The sequence below is a fragment of the Littorina saxatilis genome, linkage group LG12 (assembly GCF_037325665.1).
Source record: "Littorina saxatilis isolate snail1 linkage group LG12, US_GU_Lsax_2.0, whole genome shotgun sequence".
Lineage (NCBI taxonomy): Eukaryota > Metazoa > Mollusca > Gastropoda > Littorinimorpha > Littorinidae > Littorina > Littorina saxatilis.
The window spans coordinates 65,443,079-65,469,336 of NC_090256.1; the positions used below are offsets into that span (position 1 = coordinate 65,443,079).

The 26,258-nt window shown below is 43.1% G+C and overlaps 1 protein-coding gene across 1 annotated transcript in view; it reads right to left on the reverse strand.

Moving 5' to 3' along the window:
- The window catches only part of LOC138982569 (integrin alpha-4-like), a 41,719-nt gene extending 18,978 nt beyond the window's left edge, over positions 1-22,741 (reverse strand). Inside the window, exons 1-12 of the mRNA XM_070355893.1 lie at positions 22,438-22,741; positions 21,261-21,379; positions 20,380-20,462; positions 18,322-18,549; positions 16,329-16,374; positions 14,621-14,704; positions 14,367-14,446; positions 10,834-10,905; positions 7,390-7,560; positions 6,777-6,882; positions 4,222-4,410; positions 3,848-4,075 (exon numbers count right to left, since the gene is read on the reverse strand). Coding sequence (XP_070211994.1) covers positions 3,848-4,075; positions 4,222-4,410; positions 6,777-6,882; positions 7,390-7,560; positions 10,834-10,905; positions 14,367-14,446; positions 14,621-14,704; positions 16,329-16,374; positions 18,322-18,549; positions 20,380-20,462; positions 21,261-21,379; positions 22,438-22,604 — 1,573 coding nt within the window. The 5' untranslated portion in view covers positions 22,605-22,741. The remainder of the gene's footprint in view (positions 1-3,847; positions 4,076-4,221; positions 4,411-6,776; positions 6,883-7,389; positions 7,561-10,833; positions 10,906-14,366; positions 14,447-14,620; positions 14,705-16,328; positions 16,375-18,321; positions 18,550-20,379; positions 20,463-21,260; positions 21,380-22,437) is intronic.
- Positions 22,742-26,258: the final 3,517 nt, after the last annotated feature.

The window sequence follows — 26,258 nt, forward strand, 5'->3', positions numbered from 1 at the left end:
TCTGTCCAGGCTCTCCCCGGGCCACACCGATTATCGGACCAGACCGTGCGGAACCGCCTGCATGAAGCTGGTTTGAGAGCTCGCAGACCTCACAGAGGAGCTGTCCTCACCCGCCGCCATCGCCAGAACCGAGTGCAGTGGGGCAACCAGCACCTTCGCTGGACCGTCCGGAATCACTGGAGACACGTGTGGTTCAGCAACGAGTCCTACTTCCTGCTCCAGCGACATGATGGTCGGAGGAGGGTCTACCGGAGAGTAAACGAACGTTACGCGCCCAACTGTGTGGATGAGGCACCCGTTCATGGTGGTGGAGGCGTCATGGTGTGGGGGGCGATCAATACCGCTGGAAGGAGCACCCTGGTGCACGTCCAAGGGCGCATAACTGCCCAGCGATACGTGGAGGAAATTCTGCGCCCACACGCCCTTCCTCTTCTGGCTGACCAGGATGCCATATTCCAGCAGGACAACGCTCGCCCGCACACAGCACGACTCACCACCCAGTTCCTCACCGACCACCATGTCCAGGTGCTTCCCTGGCCATCCATGTCGCCAGACATGAACCCGATAGAACACCTCTGGGATGAAATGGACAGACGTGTGCGCAGGCGAGAAGAAGCGCCGGCAAATCACCGCGATCTATTGCAGGCACTTCAGGAGGAGTGGGACACCATCCCACAGCAAGATATCCGGCATCTGATCCAGTCCATGCCCAGAAGGTGCCGGGCAGTTGTTGCTGCTCAAGGCAGTCACACCCCCTACTGACTTGACAGCCTCGGCACCCAATCGTATTGATTGACTGATTGATTTGAAGATGCAAATGAACTGTGTGTGCATTCAACTGTGTCCATACCAAATTTCAAACAAATAATCTAAATATTGGATTTTCTGTTAATTTTTTCGAAAAATAAAACAAATTTGGCAAGTAGCAACTATGCGTTTCTTTTTTTGAACAGTATATATGTTTTTGGAATCAGAAAATAATGAAGAATAAGATGAACGTAATTTTGGATCGTTTTATAAAAAAATAATTTTAATTACAATTTTCGGATTTTTAATAACCAAAGTCATTAATTAATTGTTAAGCCTTCAAGCTGAAATGCAATACCAAAGTCCGGCCTTCGTCGAAGATTGCTTGGCCAAAATTTCAATCAATCTTATTGAAAAATGAGGGTGTGACAGTGCCGCCTCAACTTTTACAAAAAGCCGGATATGACGTCATCAAAGACGTTTATGCAAAAAATGAAAAAAAATGTCCGGAGATATCATACCCAGAAACTCTCATGTAAAATTTCATAAAGATTGGTCCAGTAGTTTAGTCTGAATCGCTCTACACACACACACACGCACAGACAGACAGACACACACACACACACACACACACACACACACACACACACACACACACACACACACACACACACACACACACACACACAATGACCCTCGTCTCGATTCCTCCTCTATGTTAAAACATTTAGTCAAAACTTGACTAAATGTAAAAAAAAGAAATAGAATCAACAGTGTAATAGCATGCCCCGTCGTTGTCGTTACAACCTACCTTAAACCATTCCTACCTTGTTTGACTTCATATAGTTTCAAATTGTGTTGTTTGATGTTCAATCTGAAAATAATTATTACAACGAAGTTTAATTTGACTCCAGTACATTATTTCGTGGAAAATGTCAGCGGTAAAAGCGCTAAAAAAAAAAAAAAACCAAGTCGCGTAAGGCGAAAATACAATATTTAGTCAAGTAGCTGTCGAACTCACAGAATGAAACTGAACGCAATGCCATTTTTCAGCAAGACCGTATACTCGTAGCATCGTCAGTCCACCGCTCATGGCAAAGGCAGTGAAATTGACAAGAAGAGCGGGGTAGTAGTTGCGCTAAGAAGGATAGCACGCTTTTCTGTACCTCTCTTTGTTTTAACTTTCTGAGCGTGTTTTTAATCCAAACATATCATATCTATATGTTTTGGGAATCAGGAACCGACAAGGAATAAGATGAAAGTGTTTTTAAATTGATTTCGACAATTTAATTTTGATAATAATTTTTATATATTTAATTTTCAGAGCTTGTTTTTAATCCGAATATAACATATTTATATGTTTTTGGAATCAGCAAATGATGGAGAATAAGATAAACGTAAATTTGGATCGTTTTATAAATTTTTATTTTTTTTTACAATTTTCAGATTTTTAATGACCAAAGTCATTAATTAATTTTTAAGCCACCAAGCTGAAATGCAATACCGAACCCCGGGCTTCGTCGAAGATTACTTGACCAAAATTTCAACCAAGTTGGTTGAAAAATGAGGGCGTGACAGTGCCGCCTCAACTTTCACGAAAAGCCGGATATGACGTCATCAAAGACATTTATCAAAAAAATGAAAAAAACGTTCAGGGATTTCATACCCAGGAACTCTCATGTCAAATTTCATAAAGATCGGTCCAGTAGTTTAGTCTGAATCGCTCTACACACACACACAGACACACAGACACACAGACACACAGACACACGCACATACACCACGACCCTCGTTTCGATTCCCCCTCGATGTTAAAATATTTAGTCAAAACTTGACTAAATATAAAAAGCTGTCCCCTCTGTAACAACTTGACACCGTCCTGCCTGCGTACACGATCATGTTCACATCCGCAGATCTGTCCAGGCTATCACAATGTTTATTTATTTATAAGGGAGATTTATATAGCGCTTGACGTTCTCTAAGCGCTTTACATATTAATTTCTGCCGTGTGAGATAGACTTTTTTACACAATATATCACGCATTCACATCGGCCAGTAAATCTCAAGCCATTACGGCGAATATTTACTTTTCACGGCCTATTATTCCAAGTCCCACGGGTATTTGGTGGACTTTTTTTTTTTTTTTATCTATGCCTATACATTTTTTCCAGGAAAGACCCTTTTGTCAATCGTGGGATCTTTAACGTGCACACCCCAATGTAGTGTGCGCGTGTGTGTGTGTGTGTGTGTGTGTGTGTGTGTGTGTGTGTGTGTGTGTGTGTGTGTGTGTGTGTTTCTGAATAAGAGCATTCCTTTACTTGGAACACATGCCACAATTTAATATCGTGGCTGCCTTTTGTGCATACTGGATTTATGTGTGTGCGGAATTGATTTAGCAGATTGGAATAGCTGTCACTTACTAAATTAATTCGACGGGCGCAGTGGCGTGGTGGTAAGACGTCGGCCTCCTAATCGGGAGGTCGTGAGTTCGAATCCCGGTCGCTGCCGCCTGGTGGGTTAAGAGTGGAGATTTTTCCCATCTCCCAGGTCAACTTATGTGCAGACCTGCTAGTGACTTAACCCCCTTCGTGTGTACACGCAAGCACAAGACCCAGTGCGCACGGAAAAGATCCTGTAACCCATGTCAGAGTTCGGTGGGTTATAGAAACACGAAAATACCCAGCATGCCTCCCTCGAAATCGGCGTGTGCCGTAAAAATCCACTCGTGCTAAAAACATGAGTGAACGTGGGAGTCTAAGCCCATGAACGAAGAAGAAGAAGAAATTAATTCCACACACAAATTCCCCTCTGCATATTATTTGGGCATGTGTTTTAGCTAAAGGATGCTCTTATGTTGTGTAAAAGCCTGGCCGGATCCCAGATGGTGACCTAGCTGAGATGGTGACCTGAGATGGTGACCTAGCTGAGATGGTGACCTGAGATGGTGACCTAGCTGAGATGGTGACCTAGCTGAGATGGTGACCTAGCTGAGATGGTGACCTGAGATGGTGACCTGAGATGCTGAGCCGAGCTGTTTATGCGGGAAGGACTGTGCCTTTAACCGAACATAGGTGTCGCAAACACAGGAAGCGATTCTTACCGACATGGTCATGTGCGCTTCCCCTCGAGTCCTCGGACACCTTGTAGGTATAGTTGAGACACAGGCTGACATTGAGACAGCCGAAACCACGTTGCACCAACGGAGGGCACACCTGATTAGCGGGATCCACGGGGTTGGGCTTGGCCTCAACGCTGACCTCGGCATTCACGATCAGACGAGTCTTCAGGAACACAACTGCGTCGCTCTCTGGGGCCCCGACTGCAAAGTCTGCACACGAAAAATGCCACGAAATGTCTGTCTCTCTGTCTGTCTCTCTGTCTGTTTGTTGTATTGCCTGTGTGTTTGCGCGATGACAAAGCTCAACGACGGTCACAAAGTCCTTTACAACAAAGGCAAAGACAACCTTTTCTTACCGGGATAGCCATACAGGCTCAGGTCGGAGGTGGGTTTGGAGATGTGCGACCCGAACGACGAAAGAGCTGGCTCGAATTCGTGGCCTCGAATCTTCTGCGAATACTTGGTGCTAGGTCCGCTGGGGCTCCCAAGATAGATGTATAGTGCTCCCGCTCCAGACTCGTCCCCCGGGGCTCCCACAGCAATATCTGATGACCGGGAAAAAAAGAAGAAGAAAAAAAGTGGTGGATTCTCAAAATCCCGTGTGCTCTGCACATGATATATGAAATATATCAGTACATGATGTAATTGAAATAACCATGGTATTGTGTTGCTAAACCCCACAGGAAACTGGACAGAAGAAGCCAGACCACCATTCTTCTTCTGCGCACTGGTCACTGTGGACTGAAAAAACACATAAAGAGACTGGGACTCAGCGACACAGCCCAATGTGAGTGCGGCTCAGGGGAGCAAACCCCTGAACACGTTCTACAAACATGCCCACACCTGGATCGGCACGCCAGCACTACTGGCCGGAAGACACCAGCCTGGGCACCAAGCTTTGGGGACCCGCTGCCGAACTACAGAAGACTACGAACTTCATGGCAGCCACCGACCTGGAGATTTAACGGCCATGATATCGAACGCAGAAGAAGAAGAAGAAGAAGAAGTGTTGCGAAAACTTAGTAAATGATGCATGAATTAGTATCTCGCAGAACAACACGCCCCTGAGGAAGGCCTGGCAACAGGTCGAAATGTGGACAGCCACCTGAAGTTCTTTGTTTGGCTTTTCTTATTCTTGATTTTGTTGATAGATAATGTCATGTGATATATATATATATATCCCATGAGCTGCTTCTTTGTCTCTGTAATGCTACTATGGGTATATATGTTGTATTTTTCGGCTTCAATAAATACATAATGGGCTCAAAAAAATATATCATAGTACCGATTCCGGTTTGGCCGAGGAACTATACTTCTGCCTACACTTGACACTGCACCGAACATGTTTCAGTGGATTGATGAATCGCATTGCTCACATGGCTAAACAAAAGAAAACACAACATTCACAGAGGACAAAACCATGATACGCATCTGTGGTATGCGATACAGTAAACAAAGCGTTTATCTTTGGGTGCAGGTCGAGTAAAAAAAGAACAAAAGCGAAGAATCAACTGATAGTGACAGCAAACGAACCTCGCTGTTCATTTGAGGTGAAGCTAGAGTAACCTCCCTTCCTCCGTGTGTTCCAACAAGCAAAGATGCACTGCGTCAGTGTTATGAGTGTACCTTTTTGACTGGCCGGTTCGCTTCGTCATCCAGCACAGGCTGTTTCATCCATTTTTCGAGCATGTCCAACTTTTTTGCTTTACACTGACGTAAGTTCATGGTTATATGAAAGTATCCAAGAGCTCAGCAAACGTGTATTTCATCCTGATGGAGTAAAATCAGTCCAAACGGTATTCAACACGCAGTTTCAAGGAGCAGCCATTACACCGTTTTAGACAGAATTGACGCTACCGGTATGGGTTGATTAACGCAAGCACGATCGAACAAATTAACTAAGAGATATATTTCACGAACATGAAATGACTGCTTAAATCTAAAGGAAGTTATTCAGTAAAATGTTAGTTTATTTTCGTAATTCTACACTCCAACACAAAAATTAAACTAGAATTGGGATCCGAGTTAACCAAACCGGTGTTGGCAACCGTAGCCAGAGGCTCGTGAATCCCTATGATATTCATCCACTGGGTCTTGACTGAAATACAAGCCATATAAAAAAACCACTCGTGTTGTAACCTATACATATATATGTCGTGTCGAATTCACGGAATTGCCGAATTCGAGGAATCGGCAACATTTTTGCCCATTTCGCGTAATCGGCAAAACGCTGCCCATTAAGTGAAATCGGCAGCGTTTTGCCGAAAATGCGGAAAGGCCTCTAAAATTTGCCCATGAATTTTCACAAAAGCGACAGCCAGTCTGTTCCTTTTTGTGTCACCAGAACATTGCATTAACATTACTTTACCTCCCTACTATGTTTGTTATGGTCTATGTTGGTCTGTGTCGAGCATGACTCCAAGAATGCACGAAAACAACACTTTTTGCAATAACTTGCCATAACTTATCGATTATTGCAATATCTATCCATTCGAGTATTTAGTTGTCTAAGTGTGATGATATCCCAGGCATTTGAGAACTTTAAAGCCAAAAAGTGGCTGCCGATTTCTCAAAATGGGTAAATTTTAGAAGCCTTTACGCGTTTTCGGCAAAACGCTGCCGATTTCGCGTAATGGGCAGCGTTTTGCCGATTACGCCAAATGGGCAAAAATGTTGCCGATTCCGCGAAGTCGGCAATTACGTCAATTCGGCACGACATATATATAAATAGATATATATATATATACCCAATTTTTAATTATATGTATAATATATAATAATACAAACAAACTATAAGACCACTGCAATGTAAATAACTTGGGAATACGTCTTTTGAAACCCGGCTTGAGAGGCATTCCACGCGTTGGCACAAAAACCAGGTAGATACAGCAGCCTACAACTCTAATTATACCGTTCAGGGAGTCCCGATTGATGTCTCCAATGCTGCTGATGGCAGAACCGAAGCGAGCGAATGGAATATGGTCACCAGCCAGCGTCACTGTCATGTTGAAATTATCCTGAAAACAGACGTCAGAAATTGGATCTTGCATGTCGTCGAACGCAGAAGAAGAAGAAGAAGGATCTTGCATGTAAAACAACAGCGAACTTACTGCGGACTTCATGGCAGCCACGGTCATGAATATCGAACGCAGAAGAAGAAGAAGAACAACAACAACTAACATGTTAGCTACTCAAATACGGGTTTCCTTAAAGCCCTTTGCTTCTCATTATTCTCTCAAGTGGCAGGAGCTTGCAATTGGTTCCGCGCACCTCTTACTTACTGTTTGTAGATTGCCACGTTTTATTTTAGGTTGATGCGTGCAGACAATGAGAGAGAACACAGGAACGACCAGTTCCCACCACCGCCAACTATAGCTACAAAATGTTAAAACACACAGACACACACACACACACACACACACACACACACACACACACACAGACGCGCGCGCATGCGCACACACACTAACACACGCACTAACACACATCTCAAGAAAGAAAAAAAGCTCAGGAAAGTAACTCACATCGCCACTGACAGCCTCTCCATGACTGATGTAGACGAAGACTCTGCCCTCGTCGTAGGACAGGGATTCGTTGAGGGTCGCCGTGTGTACGGGTGCCCCCACCAGCAGATCCGCCCACCCGTCCCCCGTCACGTCCGCGGCACACAGCACTGACCCAAACGACGAGTACTCCTGTGTGCACATAACATGTATGGGTTATTCTCCAGAGCTGTGTTCCAGTGGAAACAATATTAAGAAGTTGGTATTTCTTTACTTAACTGAAACATTTTAACCATACAAATTGTTTTTCTAAATAAGAACTTGTTCCATATAATTATATATATATTCTTGGCTTAAAGATCCCACGATTGACAAAAGGGTCTTTCCTGGCAAAATTGTATAGGCATAGATAAAAATGTCCATCAAAATACCCGTGTGATTTGGAATAATAGGCGGTGAAAAGTAGGATATGCGCCGAAATGGCTGCGATCTGCTGGCCGATGTGAATGGGTGATGTATTGTGTAAAAAAATTCTATCTCACACGGCATAAATAAATCCCTGCGCCTTGAATATGTGCGCGATATAAATTGCATAAAATAAAAAAATAAAATAAAAAAATTTAAAAAATCCCTGCGCTTAGAACTGTACCCACGGAATACGCGCGATATAAGCCTCATATTGATTGATTGATTGATTGACTTGAAGATAAAGAATTAGAAATACTTTTACATTGTGTTTGTCTACGTTCAGTAAATTACAAGGTTTTTAAAGTACGTCAGTTTCGTAACATGGAAACCAAAGGTTGTGACATGGATTTGAACACTAACACTAATTAAAAATAATTAAAAAATATATTCTATGTTTGTTGTTGCATATCTGTATCATTATTTAACTGGAGTGTTACTGAAAAAAGTAAAAAGAGTACATCCTAGTTGCCATTTAATATTCATTATAATCATTTAAAGGACTGAAAATGCATGTCACAAAATGGTACACAGTTCTGGAGAATAACCCGTTGTATAATCGCTGTCCGTCTTCAGAATGTTTGGACATAAACACCTTTTGCGCATGTATACATACCTTTAGAAATAAATTTCCTGTAGACACGAACGCCCTTTCGACTTAAAGATCCTGAAGATATATTTTCCTTGAGAAATAATCTCCCTTTAGACATAAGCGTCCTTTAGACGTATACAAACGCCTTTTTTTTTTTAAAGGCTTAATAAATAAACTCTCTTTAGACGTAAAAAGCTCTTTTCAAATAAATACTGTTTAGACATAATCTCCTTTTGGACATAAATGTCCTGTCGACATTAACAACCTCTCAGACATGATCTTTCTTTATAATTTTATGTAAACATCCTTTGGACACAAACACCCTTTAATAGACAACATACAACGCTCTTTAGACAAAACCCTCATTTGGACATGAAAGCCCTTTGGACACAAATACCCTTTGGACATAATCTCTCTTTAGACATAATCTCCCTATAGACATAATCTCCTTTTAGACATAATTTGGGTACTCACTACTGGTGTAACACAAAATTTTTACTCCACGAAAAATTTACTCCGGAGTAAATATTTCGTACGAAATTTTTACTCCGAGTACACTTTTCGTACGAGAAAAGAACTCCCGAAGGCACGAAAAATGTACTCCCTCCACGAAATTTTTACTCCCCATTTTTTTTACTTCCAGTAAAAAACTCGTACGCAAAAATGGGATGCGGGCGAAGGGATAATGGCAATAAGTGATCTCGCGCACACGAATGTCGCGCTACCCTCCTTCCACCACCAAGACTAACAGGGGACAGGGGAGTAACAATTTCGTACACCTGGCATGGGAAGTTAAATTGCTCGTGTTGGGCTGAAGTAATTTATTCGTTATTTATTCGTCAGGGGAGTAACATTTTTGTACGAAATGTTTACTCGGAACTCACCTGTCTTGCAATGGGGGAGTGCTTTTTTCGTAAAGGGAGTAACTTTTTCGTACGAAATGTTTACTCCGGAGTAAAAATCTCGTGGGAGTAATTTTCTCGTGTTACACCGGGTCGATTGTTTCTGATCGTTGTCCTCCCTCGACCGTCGCTCGGTCCTTAGTTCTCTCTACCTTAAAGTGGAGGTGGGGGAGGGTGGAGGAGGAGGGGGGAGGGTGTTAAGGGGGGGGGGGGAGGGTGTTGATCAGTGTCCGCTCACTGTCAATCGGTCCTTACTTCTGTATTTTCATGATCTGTAAATCAACGATGCCTTGTCGATTACAAAATCCTCCTTTGTTTGTGTACAAGTTTCTGGCTGGTATGTGGATGGAGAAAATGGGGAGTTGATACCTTGCTTGCTTGCTTGTTTCACCGCTTGGTTACTAGCTTACATGATCCCTGTGGTTTTTCTTTTTTTATCCTCCTCAATGTTCAAGAGATTAAAACAGGCAGCACAATGTTAAATTGTAATGTCCAATGTCGTTTTTACATTTAGTCAAGTTTTGACTAAATGTTTTAACTTAGAGGGGGGAATCGAGACGAGGGTCGTGGTGTGTGTGTGTGTGTGTGTGTGTGTGTGTGTGTGTGTGTGTGTGTAGAGCGATTCAGACTAAACTACTGGACCGATCTTTATGAAATTTGACATGAGAGTTCCTGGGTATGATATCCCCAGACGTTTTTTTCATTTTTTTGATAAATATCTTTGATGGCGTCATATCCGGCTTTTCGTGAAAGTTGAGGCGGCACTGTCACGCTCTCATTTTTCAACCACATTGGTTAACATTTTGGTCAAGTAATCTTCGACAAAGCCCGGACTTCGGTATTGCATTTCAGCTTTGTGGCTTAAAAATTACTTAATGACTTTGGTCATTAAAAATCTGAAAATTGTAAAAAAAAAAAAAAAATTATAAAATGATCCAAATTTACGTTCATCTTATTCTCCATCATTTTCTGATTCCAAAAACATATAAATATGTTATATTTGGATTAAAAACAAGCTCTGAAAATTAAAAATATAAAACATTTTACCAAAATTAAATTTTCAAAATCAATTTAAAAACACTTTCATTTTATTCCTTGTCGGTTCCTGATTCCAAAAACATATAGATATGATATGTTTGGATTAAAAACACGCTCAGAAAGTTAAAACGAAGAGAGGTACAGAAAAGCGTGCTATCCTTCTCAGCGCAACTACTACCCCGCTCTTCTTGTCAATTTCACTGCCTTTGCCGTGCGCGGTGGACTGACGATGCTACGAGTATACGGTCTTGCTGCGTTGCATTGCGTTCAGTTTCATTTTGTGAGTTCGACAGCTACTTGACTAAATGTTGTATTTTCGCCTTACGCGACTTGTTATTAAATGTATAAAGTACCCTCAGTCAGCTACCTAGTGGTGAGTAGCGCTCTGAAAAAGCGTTCTATGGATTGTTATTTATTATTAGATATAATAATTATAAGTGTTAATATTTCAAGGTGTCTGGAACTGACCTGCTTGCCTTGCGCTGACCACAGCACCCTGAAGTGGACTCGTGACTCGACGGCATGCTCGATCACGTACACCTGCAAACAGTCATGGCGATTGAACCGCAATCATTATGAAAGACATATTAGTATCGTGTGTCCTCAATACAAAATTGGCAAACAAATTCTAGCCTAACACATAACAACAAAATCCCCTCCTCCTTCCCTCTTTCTTTCGTTCCTTTTTATATTTAGTCAAGTTTTGACTAAATATTTTAACGTAGAGGGGGGAATCGAGACGAGGGTCGTGGTGTATGTGTATGTGTGTGTGTGTGTGTGTGTGTGTGTGTGTGTGTGTGTGTGTGTGTGTGTGTGTGTGTGTGTGTGTGTGTGTGTGTCTGTCTGTCTGTCTGTCTGTGTGTGTGTGTAGAGCGATTCAGACTAAACTACTGGACCGATCTTTATGAAATTTGACATGAGAGTTCCTGGGTATGAAATCCCCATACGTTTTTTTCATTTTTTTTATAAATGTCTTTGATGACGTCATATCCGGCTTTTCGTGAAAGTTGAGGCGGCACTGTCACATCCTCATTTTTCAATCAAATTGATTGAATTTTTCGTAAAGCAATCTTCGTCAAAGGCCGGACTTCGGTATTGCATTTGAGCTTGGTGGCTTAAAAATCGATTAATGATTTTGGTCATTAAAAATCTGAAAATTGTAATTAATTTTTTTTTATATGAAACGATCCAAATTTACGTTCATCTTATTCTCCATTATTTTCTGATTCCAAAAACATATAAATATGTTACATTCGGATTAAAAACAAGCTCTGAAAATTAAAAATATAAAAATTATTATCAAAATTAAATTTTTGAAATCAATTTAAAAACAATTTCATCTTATTCCTTGTCGGTTCCTGATTCCAAAAACATATAGATATGATATGTTTTGATTAAAAACACGCTCAGAAAGCTAAAACGAAGAGAGGTACAGAAAAGCGTGCTATGCAGCACAGCGAAACCACTACCAGGCTCGTCAGTTTCACTGCGTTTTGCACGAACGGCGGACTACGGTCATTGTGAAAAAATGCAGTGCGTTCAGTTGCATTCTGTGAGATCCACAGCTTGACTAAATGTAGTAATTTCGCCTTACGCGACTTGTTTTAATATTCTTTAAAAAAAAATTAAAAAAAATAATATCAGTAAATGGTGCTCATGAGCTTCATACCAGATTGACAACGCCAACGGTTAGATAACGTACGTGGCAACGAATAATGAGCTTGTGATTGTTGGTATACTGTTCAAAAAAAGAAACGCATAGTTGCTACTTGCCAAATTTGTTTTATTTTTCGAAAAAATTAACAGAAAATCCAATATTTAGATTATTTGTTTGAAATTTGGTATGGACACAGTTGAATGCACACACAGTTCATTTGCATCTTCAAATCAATCAGTCAATCAATACGATTGGGTGCCGAGGCTGTCAAGTCAGTAGGGGGTGTGACTGCCTTGAGCAGCAACAACTGCCCGGCACCTTCTGGGCATGGACTGGATCAGATGCCGGATATCTTGCTGTGGGATGGTGTCCCACTCCTCCTGAAGTGCCTGCAATAGATCGCGGTGATTTGCCGGCGCTTCTTCTCGCCTGCGCACACGTCTGTCCAATTCATCCCAGAGGTGTTCTATCGGGTTCATGTCTGGCGACATGGATGGCCAGGGAAGCACCTGGACATGGTGGTCGGTGAGGAACTGGGTGGTGAGTCGTGCTGTGTGCGGGCGAGCGTTGTCCTGCTGGAATATGGCATCCTGGTCAGCCAGAAGAGGAAGGGCGTGTGGGCGCAGAATTTCCTCCACGTATCGCTGGGCAGTTATGCGCCCTTGAACGTGCACTAGGGTGCTCCTTCCAGCGGTATTGATCGCCCCCCACACCATGACGCCTCCACCACCATGAACGGGTGCCTCATCCACACAGTTGGGCGCGTAACGTTCGTTTACTGTCCGGTAGACCCTCCTCCGACCATCATGTCGCTGGAGCAGGAAGTAGGACTCGTCGCTGAACCACACGTGTCTCCAGTGATTCCGGACGGTCCAGCGAAGGTGCTGGTTGCCCCACTGCACTCGGTTCTGGCGATGGCGGCGGGTGAGGACAGCTCCTCTGTGAGGTCTGCGAGCTCTCAAACCAGCTTCATGCAGGCGGTTCCGCACGGTCTGGTCCGATAATCGGTGTGGCCCGGGGAGAGCCTGGACAGAAGATGAGGCCGACAGGAAACGATTCCGGAGGTGGCGGAGCCGTATGAAGCGGTCGTGAGCAGCAGTTGTCGCCCTTGGTCTTCCCGCTCGTGGCAAGTCAGCAACGGAGCCAGTGGCTTGAAACCTGACCCACAGTCTACTGATGGTGCTCTGGGACACGTGGAAGTGCCTGGCGATTGCACTTTGACTTTGGCCTGCTTGTAAACGACCCAATGCAATTTGGCGGTCTTCTCTGCTCAATCGGGCCATCTTTCGTCGCTGAATTGTCGTCTGATTTCTTTGTGGCGAACAATCCGCTTTTATGGGTTTTGGAAGACATGGTGAGAGCTCAATATTCCCCGAGTTTCACGAGATTACACTCAAGCATGACGAGTGGTCATGCCAAATGAGCAATTTTGACATTGTAGCCACTGATAACGCATGCGTCACGTGCAGAGCTCACTTGTGGCAATGGACGAAAGGTCGACGACCAGATAAACATTTTCTGCAGTTTGGTGGATATCCTTGTTGCCATATAACTAAATTAACCAAATATTACAAGCTATGCGTTTCTTTTTTTGAACAGTATATGTGTCAGACGGGCGCAGTGGCCTAGTGGGAAGACGCCGGCCTCCGTAGCGGAAGGTCGTGGGTTCGAATCCCGGCCGCTGCCGCCCGGTGGGTTAAGGGTGGAGATTTTTCCGATCTCACAGGTCAACTTAAGTGCAGACCTGCCAGTGCCTTATCCCCATTCGTGTGTACATGCAAGCACAAGACCAAGATCAAGAAAAAGCTCAATGTCAGATTTATAGAAACACGAAAATACCCAGCAAGCTTCCTCCGAAAGCGACGTACGCCTGCTAAAAGGCGGGGTAAAAGCGGTCATACACGTAAACATCCACTCGTGCAAAAACACTAGTGAACGTGGGAGTTTCAGCCCATGAACGCAGAAGAAGAAGGTATATAGCCTATGTGTCAAAGTGGAGGGATGCTCTAATCGTAAAACCTTCGGCAGGGGTATGGTGTATCTCATGATCGTTTACACACATAACACACACAAACTTACGCCGACTAACACACACACACACACACATACGCACGCACGCACGCACGCCGCGCACAGGCACGCTTTCACGAACGCGCGCACAAACACTCAATGTCTGTCGCAAACACATACAAGCACGCACACACGCACGCATATACGCACGCATACACACGCACGCAGATCCATGCACAATAAATAAAATAACAAGAAATAGAGAGAGAAACAACACATGACTTTTGCAAAGAAACAATGCGAACACAACAACATACAAGCGCCTGCACTGTACCTTTCCCTTGATTTGTTTGTTAGACACAGCAAAACAGAACCGTGTAGATCCACAAAAGTTGCCAACTGCTACGTCATACCCTTTAAAGATACCAAAAATGACAGAAGTAAATGAGTGATCTAACACACACACACACACACACACACACACACACACACACACACACACTCCCAAATACACGCACACACACACACACACACACACACACACACACACACACACACACACACACACACACACACACACACTAATACCGAGCACGCTGTCTTGTTCCTGGTCAAGAATGGTTTCCATCCGATCATACAATTCCGTCTCCACATCAAAAACAACCACTCCACCTGCACAATCAACAAACCAGGTTTATTTTCAATCAAATATCAAAAGTGCTTTCGTGCGAGCGTGCGTGCGTGCGTGCGTGCGTGCGCCTAAAGACCACGTTTTCCTGTAAACTAAGTCGAGTCCACAGTGGCCCTGACCATAGACCATTTATCCTGGGCCGCCAACTTGCTCTCTCTCTCCGCTCTTTCTCTCTATTACGAGACAGCGGCCTCTCGCATAGGAACCTACGATTTCAAGCCTTTCAGGGGGACGTGATATCCGGTGTCGATTGTAAACATGGACGAAGTTGCTGAGGTAAGTTCTGAAAATGCTAAAATAAACTCAGCAAAAGTGCATATGGAACATGTTTTTCGATGAGTTTTGTTAAGTTTAGTTTGGAGTTTTGGAAAATCCAGTTCATTGTCACCTCCCATTGTCACAAATAACTGGAGCATGCTTTCTTTTCACTGTCTTCGAATCGCTGGCCTTTCAAACCGGACGCGACGCGCCCCTGAAAGTCGAGAGTCGTAACCTCGAAGGGTCACGTGACGAGTTGGCGGTCCAGGCTATTTGGTCTATGCCCTGACGTACCATTTCACTTGAATAGCCAATAAACAACAAATCAACAGACTCTTTTGAGGGGGCCGGTGTAACACAAAATTTTTACTCCACGAAAAATTTACTCCGGAGTAATAATTTTGTACGAAATTACTCCTTCCACGAAATTTTGACTCGCCAAATGTTTTACTTCCAGTAAAAATCACGCACACGAAAATGGGATGCGGACGAAGGAATAATGCCAATATGTGATCTCGCGCAAACAAATGTCACGCTACCCTCCCTCCACTCCTTCCACCACCAAGACTAACAGGGGACAGGGGAGTAAAAGTTGCGTACACCTGGCGTGGGCAGTAAATTGCTCGTGTCAGGGTGGAATAATTTATTCGTTATTTATTCGTCAAGGGAGTAACATTTTCGACCGAAATGTTGACTCGGAACACACCTGTCGTTGGAAGATATTTTCTCGTGTAATGGGAGAGTATTTTTTTCGTAAAGGGAGTAACATTTTCGTACGAAATTTTTACTCCGGAGTAAAAATATCGTGGGAGTAATTTTCTCGTGTTACACCGGGTAGCTATGCTTTGGCGTCACGGGACGGACACGTGTCAACTTCATGTGCAGACTCAGAGACGGTATCCACGTGCCATTCCCGCGTCACCACAGTGGCACGTAAAAGACCTCGGTCATTCTGCCATAAGTGCAAGTGGCTGAAATATGTACCGCCTAAATACGCATACAACTGGGTATCTCATCTAAAGTCAAGGTAACAACAGGTAACATGCCCCTATTGGTTTCACCGTGAGGGCGTAAAACATCATGTATCTATCTATCTGGCTGTTTCCTGTGAAGAGAATGATTCCTTTTGATCAAATAATATCCATCCTTTAAAAAAAATATATACACCCAATATTTCTTATTCTTTCAGATGATATGAGATTGGATCCGTATTACTCTCACTTAATCTAGTTACACCGTAAAGCCGTATGTATTTAAAGAACTTAAACCCCTTTGTTTGTTTTTGAAAAGTGTTCTGTGGCAGAAGCTGAGTCTAAGAACAAAGAAAAGGTCTTGCATTTGACTGACCTCTCGAGGCGCTGAAGCCCGGAGCGCCAATCACAACTTTTCCTGACTGAAAAATAAAACCATCATACTTATTCTGATAATAACTAATGACACAAGCGTTCGGTTGAGTTAGGTTAGCAGACACACACAGAGACACACACAGAGACACACACATACACACACACATACACACACACGCACACACACACACGCACACGCACGCACACACACACACACACACATACACACACTCACACACACACACACGCACACACAGACACACACACACACACACACACACACACACACACACACACACACACACACACACACACACACCATGAAAACATGGGTTACAGGTTTATCTTAGTGCATTCTCACATCCATCGAGCACCGCGCTAACTGACTCTTACGGCCCATTCATCCAAATATGACACTGGATTCCGCCAACCTTTGCATTCATCAACTTTTGTGTCCATGCCAGAAACCCTTGCATCCATCAACCATTGCATCCAGCGACCCTTGCATCTATTGACCACTGCATCCATCATCCCTTACATCCATCAACCCTTGCATCCATCATCCCTTGCATCCATCAACCCTTGCATCCATCATCCCTTGCAACCATCAACCCTTGCATCCATCAACCCTTGCATTCATCATCCCTTGCATCCATCAACCCTTGCATCCATCATCCCTTGCATCCATCAACCCTTGCATCCATCATCCCTTGCAACCATCAACCCTTGCATCCATCAACCCCTGCATCCATCAACCCTTGCATCCATCATCCCTTGCAACCATCAACCCTTGCATCCATCAACCCTTGCATCCATCAACCCCTGCATCCACCAACCCTTTCATCCATCAACTCTTGTGTCAATCAACCCTTGCACCCATCAACCCTTGCATCCATCATTGTATTCATCAACCCTTGCATCCATCAACCCAGCATCCATCAACCCCTGCATCCATCATCTCTTGATTCCATCAACCCTCGCATCGATCAACCCCTGCATCCATCAACCCTTGCATCCATCAACCCTTGCATCCATCAACCCTTGCATCCATCAACCCCTGCATTCACCAACCCTTGCATCCATCAACCCCTGCATCCATCAACTCTTGCATCCATCAACTCTTGCGTCAATCAACCCTTGCACCCATCAACCCTTGCATCCATCAACCCTCGCATCCATCAACACTTGCAGCCATCAACCCTCGCATCCATCAACACTTGCAGCCATCAACTCTTGCATCCGGCAACCCTTGTATCCATCAACCCTTGACATCCATCAACCCACCCCCCCGCGGGTTAGGGGGAGTCCCATATTGGTTGGGACTAGAAAGAATTTACCCGATGCTACCCAGCATGTCGTAAGAGGCGACTAACGGTTCTGTTTCTTCTCTTCTTTTTCTTATTTCTGCCTTACCAGTCCTTTCACCTATATTTCCTTCCAAGAAAACTCTCCCTACTATTCCCTGCAGTTTTCCAATTCTTTTCTTGTTGTCTTATTTCTACCTGACTGGATCCATCACCTTTATTTCACTTACCAAAAGTCTTCTTTTCCACATCCTTATTTCTCTGCACCCCGCATGTCGTATGAGGCGACTAACGGATTCTGTTTCTCCTTTAACCCTTGTTAAGTGGTTCTTGTATAGAATATAGTCAATGTTTGTAAAGATTTTAGTCAAGCAGTATGTAAGAAATGTTTAGTCCTTTGTACTGGAAACTTGCATTCTCCCAGTAAGGTCATATATTGTACTACGTTGCAAGCCCCTGGAGCAATTTTTTGATTAGTGCTTTTGTGAACAAGAAACACTTAACAAGTGGCTCTATCCCATCTCCCCCCTTTCCCCTATTCCATCTCCCCCTTTCCCTCGTCGCGATATAACCTTCGTGGTTGAAAACGACGTTAAACACCAAATAAAGAAAGAAATCCATCAACCCTTGCAATACGCCCCCCCCCCCCCCCCTTTCCATGACAGTGACCAATTCATTCCCATTTCTTACCCCATCGCCGTCTGCAGAGAAGCCAAACTCCGCTGCACCGTTCTTCATCTGTCTCGTTATTCGTCCAGATATGGAGATGTCAGCGGTGTAATTGTTGCCCCTACTGTTGAAGTAGGGCAAGATGCCGGGGCGGCCGTCGTCGGTCCCATACAGGACTTTGCATCGACCCACGTTGAATATGAAATTCTTATCCCAGTATTTCAAGTCTGACCACATCGGGCCACACACCTGGAGGCAATTAAACAGTTGTGACTTGATAATTGAATTGGACCAAGATGTATGTGGGATTGTGTGGGTTTCGTGATGACATTGCTTTTGTGATTTTAGTGGCGTTCACATACCTGTTGATTGTTGTGATTCACACTTCTGAACTAAAGGTGTGGGCGGATATAGTGTTGTTGTTCACATTATTGAACAAGATGCATGGGCGGGTATATTGCAGTGGTTCGTATTACTGAACTTGATGTATGGGGGAGTATACTGCGGTGGTTCACATTACGGAACAAAAATGTATGGGCGAGTATACTGTCGTGGTTGACATTACTGAAAAATATGAATGGGCGAGTATACTGTCGTGGTTGACATTACTGAAAAATATGTATGGGCGAGTATAGTGCAGTGGTTCACATTACTGAAAAATATGTATGGGCGAGTATACTGTCGTGGTTGATATTAGTGAAAAATATGTATGGGCGAGTATACTGTCGTGGTTCACATTACTGAAAAATATGTATGGGCGAGTATACTGTTGTGGTTCACATTACTGAAAAATATGTATGGGCGAGTATACTGTCGTGGTTGATATTAGTGAAAAATATGTATGGGCGAGTATACTGTCGTGGTTCACATTACTGAAAAATATGTATGGGCGAGTATACTGTTGTGGTTGACATTACTGAAAAATATGTATGGGCGAGTATACTGTCGTGGTTCACATTACTGAACAAATATGTATGGGCGAGTATACTGTCGTGGTTCACATTACTGAAAAGTAGTGTCGTGGTTATAACTACTGAACAAAATGTATGGATGAGTATAGTGCAGTGGTTCACATTACTGAACAAGATGTACAGGCTAGTATACTGTCGTGGTTCACATTACTGATTACACATCTGATATAACTTAAAGGCACAGTAAGCCTCCCGTAAACCATCACAGATACTGTCAGGCTTTTACACACAGTACAAACACCCTTCTATTTGAACGCTCACCAAACGGGAACATCCTAGGTGCCCTACGTAAAGAGCGAGCAATTTTTAAAGAATTAATTTTGCGCCGATTGTTGAGAGACAATCGGACCGTGGTGCGTTTTGGCGCTAGACCTAACTTTTAAAATCTAAATAATAAATTGACAGCTTGTTACACAAACATTCTTAAATCATAAAAGAATTCTTTTTTCATCAAGACAATTCGAAGTTTGAAAGTTTGAAAAAAGAAAAGCCCGGAAGCAAGGTCACGCAAGGTCGTGGTTCTCGTAGAAGACGACGGTTTATGCCGATCGCCAGTTCCTCTGAACAGTCAAAAGCCATCGGCTCGAGTTCTTGTGAACCACAGCCGTTTGTTTCGTGCATAGTCAGAGACCTCTGTACATAATAACGTGCTATTGCAGATAAGCTCACATTGAGTCGCATTCAAATTACTAACTAACGTCTACATTGTGAAAAAAGGGAAATTGGATCACACGGGTTCACGATGGCTCAGGGGTAAGATAAACCACCAAAAATGAATTCTTTGAAAATTGCTTGCTCTTTACGGAGGGCACCTAGGATGTTCTCAAGCGGTGAGTGTTTAAATGAAAGGGTGTTTGTACTGTGTGTAAAAGCCTGACAGCATCTGTGATGGTTTACGGGAGGCTTACTGTGCCTTTAACTACCGTGGTGGTTGTTGTTTAAGGGTGTTTTGTTGTTGTTGTTGTTTATTTGGTTATTGTTGTTGGGGTTGTTTGTTTTGTTGTTGTTGTTTTTTGGGGTGGGTGTTGGTTTTTTTTTTGGGGGGGGGCGGGGGGCAGACGATGGAGGAGAGAGGGTACGGTGGAATATGAGAAAAAAGGTAACTTACCACGGCAGTGTTTTTGTTCGCCAATGCCATGGCTAGTCCAAACAGTTCGCTGTCTTCACTGAACCTTCCCGCACGCTGAAAATCTGTTCAACCGCAAAAAAATAAAATGAACGTTTGATAGTGAGAGGATCTTTTCTTTATTTTAAGTCACCTATTAGATTGCATCAAAGCTATTAGAGATCACAGAGCACTTTTCGTCTTTGGTCACTGTCGTGTAAAGACACGTTCCGTGATCGCAAGCACTACGTACACGTACTTCGAACAAACATTGACAGTGTGGGCTGATTTTCTATTCATGTTGTCTTAAATATATGTAGAAGTAATTTATGAAAGTTCTTGTTATGAACAGTGTCATGGCCTACTGACCTTACTTAGAAACAAACGCACACACACGCCCCCCCCCCCCAACACACACACACACACACACACACACACACACACACACACACGTGAAGACAGAGACACACGCACGCGCAGGAACGCCGGCACGTACACACACACACACACACACACACACACACACACTCACACACATACACACATACACACACAAATAGGCTACATAGGCAAACACCTACACATACACACACACACACACACACACACACACGCTGGCACGCACACACACACACTGGTACGCCAACTCTCACTCACACACACTGACACGTACACACACACACACACACACACGCACGCACGCACGCACGCACACATAGAAACACACACACAGACACACACACACATACATTATCTCCTCCCACTACCATTCCCCTGTCCACCCCCACCCCCCCCCCCCACCCCCCCCACCCCCCCCCCCCCCCGCCCCATCCCTCCAATGTGCCCTCTCTCTCTCTCTCTCTCTCTCTCTCTCTCTCTCTCACTTTGCTCAGGTGTTGAGGTATCTTTGGCACAGGCACTTGCTATGTTTGGAAAGCAGTAGTAGTGAATTCCAGACGTGTTCCGAATGGTCACAACCGTTTTGGGGGCGCCGACTAATAACCTGCGTCCAGACAGTTATAACTTGAAGCCAGCAGTGCTTGTTTGTGTCAGTGTCAGACATTGACAGAATAATGTCAGATCTTCAGTGTCAATGTTAGTCATTGACATATTGATGTAAAATATTTAGTGTGCAGCGTCAGTAACTGACAGATTAATGTCAGATCCTCAGTGTCAGTGTTACTGATGACAGATTGAAGTCAGATCGTCAGTGTCAGTGTCAGACATTGACAAGTTGATGCCAGAACCTCAGTGTCAGTGTTAGACATTAACAGATTAATGTCAGATCGCCAGTGCCAGTGTCAGACATTTGACTCTTTGGAGTAATCATAGCCAGACCCTCAGTGTCAACATTAACAGATATATGTCAGATCTTCAGTGTCACCATGTCAGTCATTGTCAGATTTATGACAGATCCTTACAGAGTCGGTGTCAGACATCGATCATTTAAAGTCAGATCGTTTCTGTCAGTGACTTACATTGACAGACTGATGTCAAATACTCCGTGTCAGAATCAGTCATTGACAGATTGAAGTCAGAGCCTCAGTGTCAGACATTGACAGATTGATGTCAAATCCCCAGTGTCAATGACAGCCATTGACAGATTCATGTCAGATCCTTAGGGTCAGTGTCCGTTATCGATATTTTCTTTTGAGTCAGTAAAGACATTCATAAGTTATATAAGATCCTTTTAGTTATGGTAGTCATGTATTCATGATTTAAATCAGATTCTCTACGTCAGTGTAATGCATTCATTATTTGATGTCAGGCCCTAAATGTCAGTGTCAGACATTGATTTTGTTTTTGTAAGGTATTCTGTGCTGACCCTATCACTGATGAAAACATTGATAATTTGTGGAAGATACTCTATGTCAAGGTCATGCATTCATAATTTCATGGAAGATCGTCAACGTCGGTGTCGAAGTGAGGTGAGATGGTCAAAAGACACACATACATCTGAGAAAAAAAGTTCTTCAGACTGTTTTGCATCAAGGCATAAAAATCTGAGGGTGATTTTTGGTAAAGAATAAAGCGCAGTTGCAGCTTTTTTTTGTAACGTACCTTGTTGATTTATTCGCATACTGGATGAATTCAGCGGTGTAACCGAATGATGTTCCATTACTGCCTTGGTGTACCACAGCATTTTTCACATCAATGTTGAAAGACTCCGAAAGAAACACAACGCTACTCAGAAAGATCACACACCGAGCATTGACAAAGAGATCCATTTTGTATCACTGTCAGTAATAAATCACACAGATTTGATCAGTTTTATTCAACAGATAAATTATGTGTTCTTCTTTTTTCTTCCGGAACTTGGCGTGTCCTGTTACACAAATGTCCGAGTTTCACTGGCAACGTGCATAGTGGTTCGGTCACAAAAGGACGGTATCATTGCCGGTGTAACACGAGAAAATTACTCCCACGAGATTTTTACTCCGGAGTAAACATTTCGTACAAAAAAGTTACTCCCTTTACGAAAAAAGCACTCCCCCGTTTCACGAGAAAATTACTCCCCAAGACAGGTGAGTTCCGAGTAAACATTTCGTACAAAACTGTTACTCCCCTGACGAATAAATAACGAATAAATTACTTCACCCAAACACAAGCAATTTAACTTCCCATGCCAGGTGTACGACATTTTTACTCCCTTGTCCCCTGTTAGTCTTGGTGGTGGAAGGGGTGGAAGGAGGGTAGCGCGACATTCGTGTACGCGAGATCACTTACTGGCATTATCCCTTCGCCCGCATCCCATTTTTGCGTACGAGATTATTACTGGAAGTAAAATAAATGGGGAGTAAAAATTTCGTGGAGGGAGTAATTTTTTCGTGCCTTGGGGAGTTCTTTTCTCGTACGAAAAGTGTACTCGGAGTAAGAATTTCGTACGAAATATTTACTCCGGAGTAAATTTTTCGTGGAGTAAAAATTTCGTGTTACACCGGCTTGCGCACAGAAGACCTCTTCAAATGATAAAACTGTACACTTCATTTAGCTTTCAAGGGGCCGTCACTAACAGCCCATATTTTTTTCTTTTGTTGGCTCACACAAAATCAGGGTTATTGAATGTTTCAAGAAAACTGCGGCTGTCTTTTTCAATGTTGTGTTTACAGTAAACCAACCCTACTTGTTTTCCTATGTCTCGAGCGATGAAAATCGTGGCACGCAGACGATACCAGTTGCATAAAGACACAGTCGTTGACTTACTTCCGGCAACTGGGCCCACGTTTCCGGTAGCCAGGCCGCACACACGTCAGTTAGGGTCCGGTTGGCCGTATCTCGTTTGACCGTATGATTGATGTCGCCCCCGCCCAGTTAACCGTGACAGTAACCGAAGCGTTGTAGCGGTTGACCGTATTGGAAAGTCTCGTTTGACCGTATGATTTTACCTGATCGTGCGCGTGCTGGTATGTGTATGTGTGTGTGTGTGTGTGTGTGTGTATGTGCAAGAAAAAAATGAGGCTACACTCCGCTTTTTGACAGCTGGTCAACCACCACAGCCGCGCAAAAGGCGATACGTTGACGCATCAAAGCGTCTTGAACGGTTGAAAGAAGAACTGGACACAGCAAAAGGAGATATTACTAGTTATATCGATGCCTGTGCAGCTGTTGTGAGCTTGGGGTAATCTCCCTTTGTCTCAGTTGAATCACTACCTCTATAGAACAACTTTTAGTCGTTTTTATTACAGTCACGGTGACATGTGATTTTCTTAATTGACAAACATATTTGAATGAGAAACACCTTTTATCTCTGTGTTACTATTTGTTATTAGCGAATACACCTGCCATTTAACAAAATTTGGGATTTGTGTGTGTGTGTGTGTGTGTGTGTGTGTGTGTGTGTGTGTGTGTGTGTGTGTGTGTGTGTGTGTGTGTGTGTGTGTGCACAAATGAAAAACAACCAAACATGAGCAAATACGGTCAAACGAGACTGCGAGTCTGTTCCAATGAATGCATACGGTCAAACGAGATACGGTCAAACGAGATACGGCCAACCGTGATACGGCCAACCAAGATACGGCCAACCGAGTAGGCTACACCAGCATCCGTGTGTGTAATACAATACTGCCAGTTGTGTACGAGGTTTTGAGTTATGTCGATAATACGCCAAGTCATTTCCTTTTGATGTGCTTTGTTTTGTCTCCTTGGCGGGTGTAAGAATTGGTTTAAAAGGAGACTGGCTTTCGCTTGTAAATCGGCGAAAGCGCACTGTCAGTTAAAGGCACAGTAAGCCTCCCGTAAACCATCACAGATACTGTCAGGCTTTTACACACAGTACAAACACCCTTCCATTTGAACGCCCACCAAACGGGAACATCGTAGGTGCCCTACGTAAAGAGCGAGCAATTTTTAAAGAATTAATTTTGCGCCGATTGCTCAGAGACAATCGGACCGTGGTGCGTTTTGGCGCTAGATCTAACTTTTAAAATCTAAATAATAAATTGACAACTTGTTACACAAACATTCTTAAATCATAAAAGAATTATTTTTTCATCAAGACAAGATCAGTACAATTCGAAGTTTTGAAAGTTTGAAAAAAGAAAAGCCCGGAAGCAGGACATAACGCAAAGTCGTGGTTCTCGTTGCAGACGACGGTTTAGAGGCATCGCCAGTTCCTCTGAACAGTCAAAAGCCATCGCTAGAGTTCTTGTGAACCACAGCCGTTTGTTTCGTCTATAGTGAGAGGTACATAATAACGTGCTATTGCAGATAAGCTCACATCTAGTCGCATTCAAATTACTAACTGACGACTACATTGTGAACAAGCATTGACCTTAACAGTCAAAATAGCCGGGGTAGGACATGGATACCGTCTCTGCAGAAACAGTTGACCTGTGACCTAATCCGCGACCTTAAGTCACGCAACAGTTTCAAACCATACTGAGAGATAGCGAGAGAAAGAGACAATGACAATGACAATGACAATGACAATTCTTTATTTTACGAGGGTAACAGAATAAGCATTGGTATACTTTTTTGCATCTGGCCCTCGCCCTAAAGAGGGACTAAATCTACTATAATAACTACTACTACATACTTACATAATTAGTAAAACAGTATAAGTTTATGTACATAAGTGCATTATTTGAAACATTGTAGTTTATAAATGTTCATGACAAGGTGCAAAGCAAAAATTTGCAAGTCAATTAGAGTCAGAATACTATGCAATAGTACTTCAACTCTGCAAGACAATGGATAGTATGCAGAACATCATAATTTCGTGAACAAAACTATAAATCAAAAGTGAGTGACTGTGCCCCAAAGGATATAACAATCAAGAATATACTATTTTCGTTAAATGGGATATATATTTGTTTTTGAAAGAATCTGTGCTGGTAGCTTCCCGTAAGGCATTCGGAAGAGCGTTCCAGAGACGGCCACCTGAATAAACTAGACTAGACTTAAATAAGTCTATCCTAGGAAGAGGAGTGTTAAATTTCATAAGGTGATGTGAATTCTTCAAAGAGAACTTTGAACAAATGGTTTGGGGTAGAGTTTCGGATATAATTTTATGCATAAAGATTCCTTTGTTAAAAAGCAGTCTTGACTTTAGAGGTAAGATCCCTAAATGTATGTAGTCTAACTCTGTGAGGGTAGTGTGCTTTAGTAATACTACTTTTAGCGCTCTTTTATGTAATCTGCTAAGTGGTTTTAAGGAATTTTCACTTGCTGAGTCCCATAGAGTGGATGCGTAATCAATAACAGATTGAATATGAGCAATGAAGAATAACTTTCTGGTGTGGCAGTTCAGGAAGTGTTTAATTCTAGATAAGAGATACACTTTCTTTGACACCACTTTACTAAGTTGCTCTATGTGGGTTGACCAAGACAAGTTGTTATCGATATTAACACCCAGCAGTTTGTGATGGTCGACTTTTTCCACT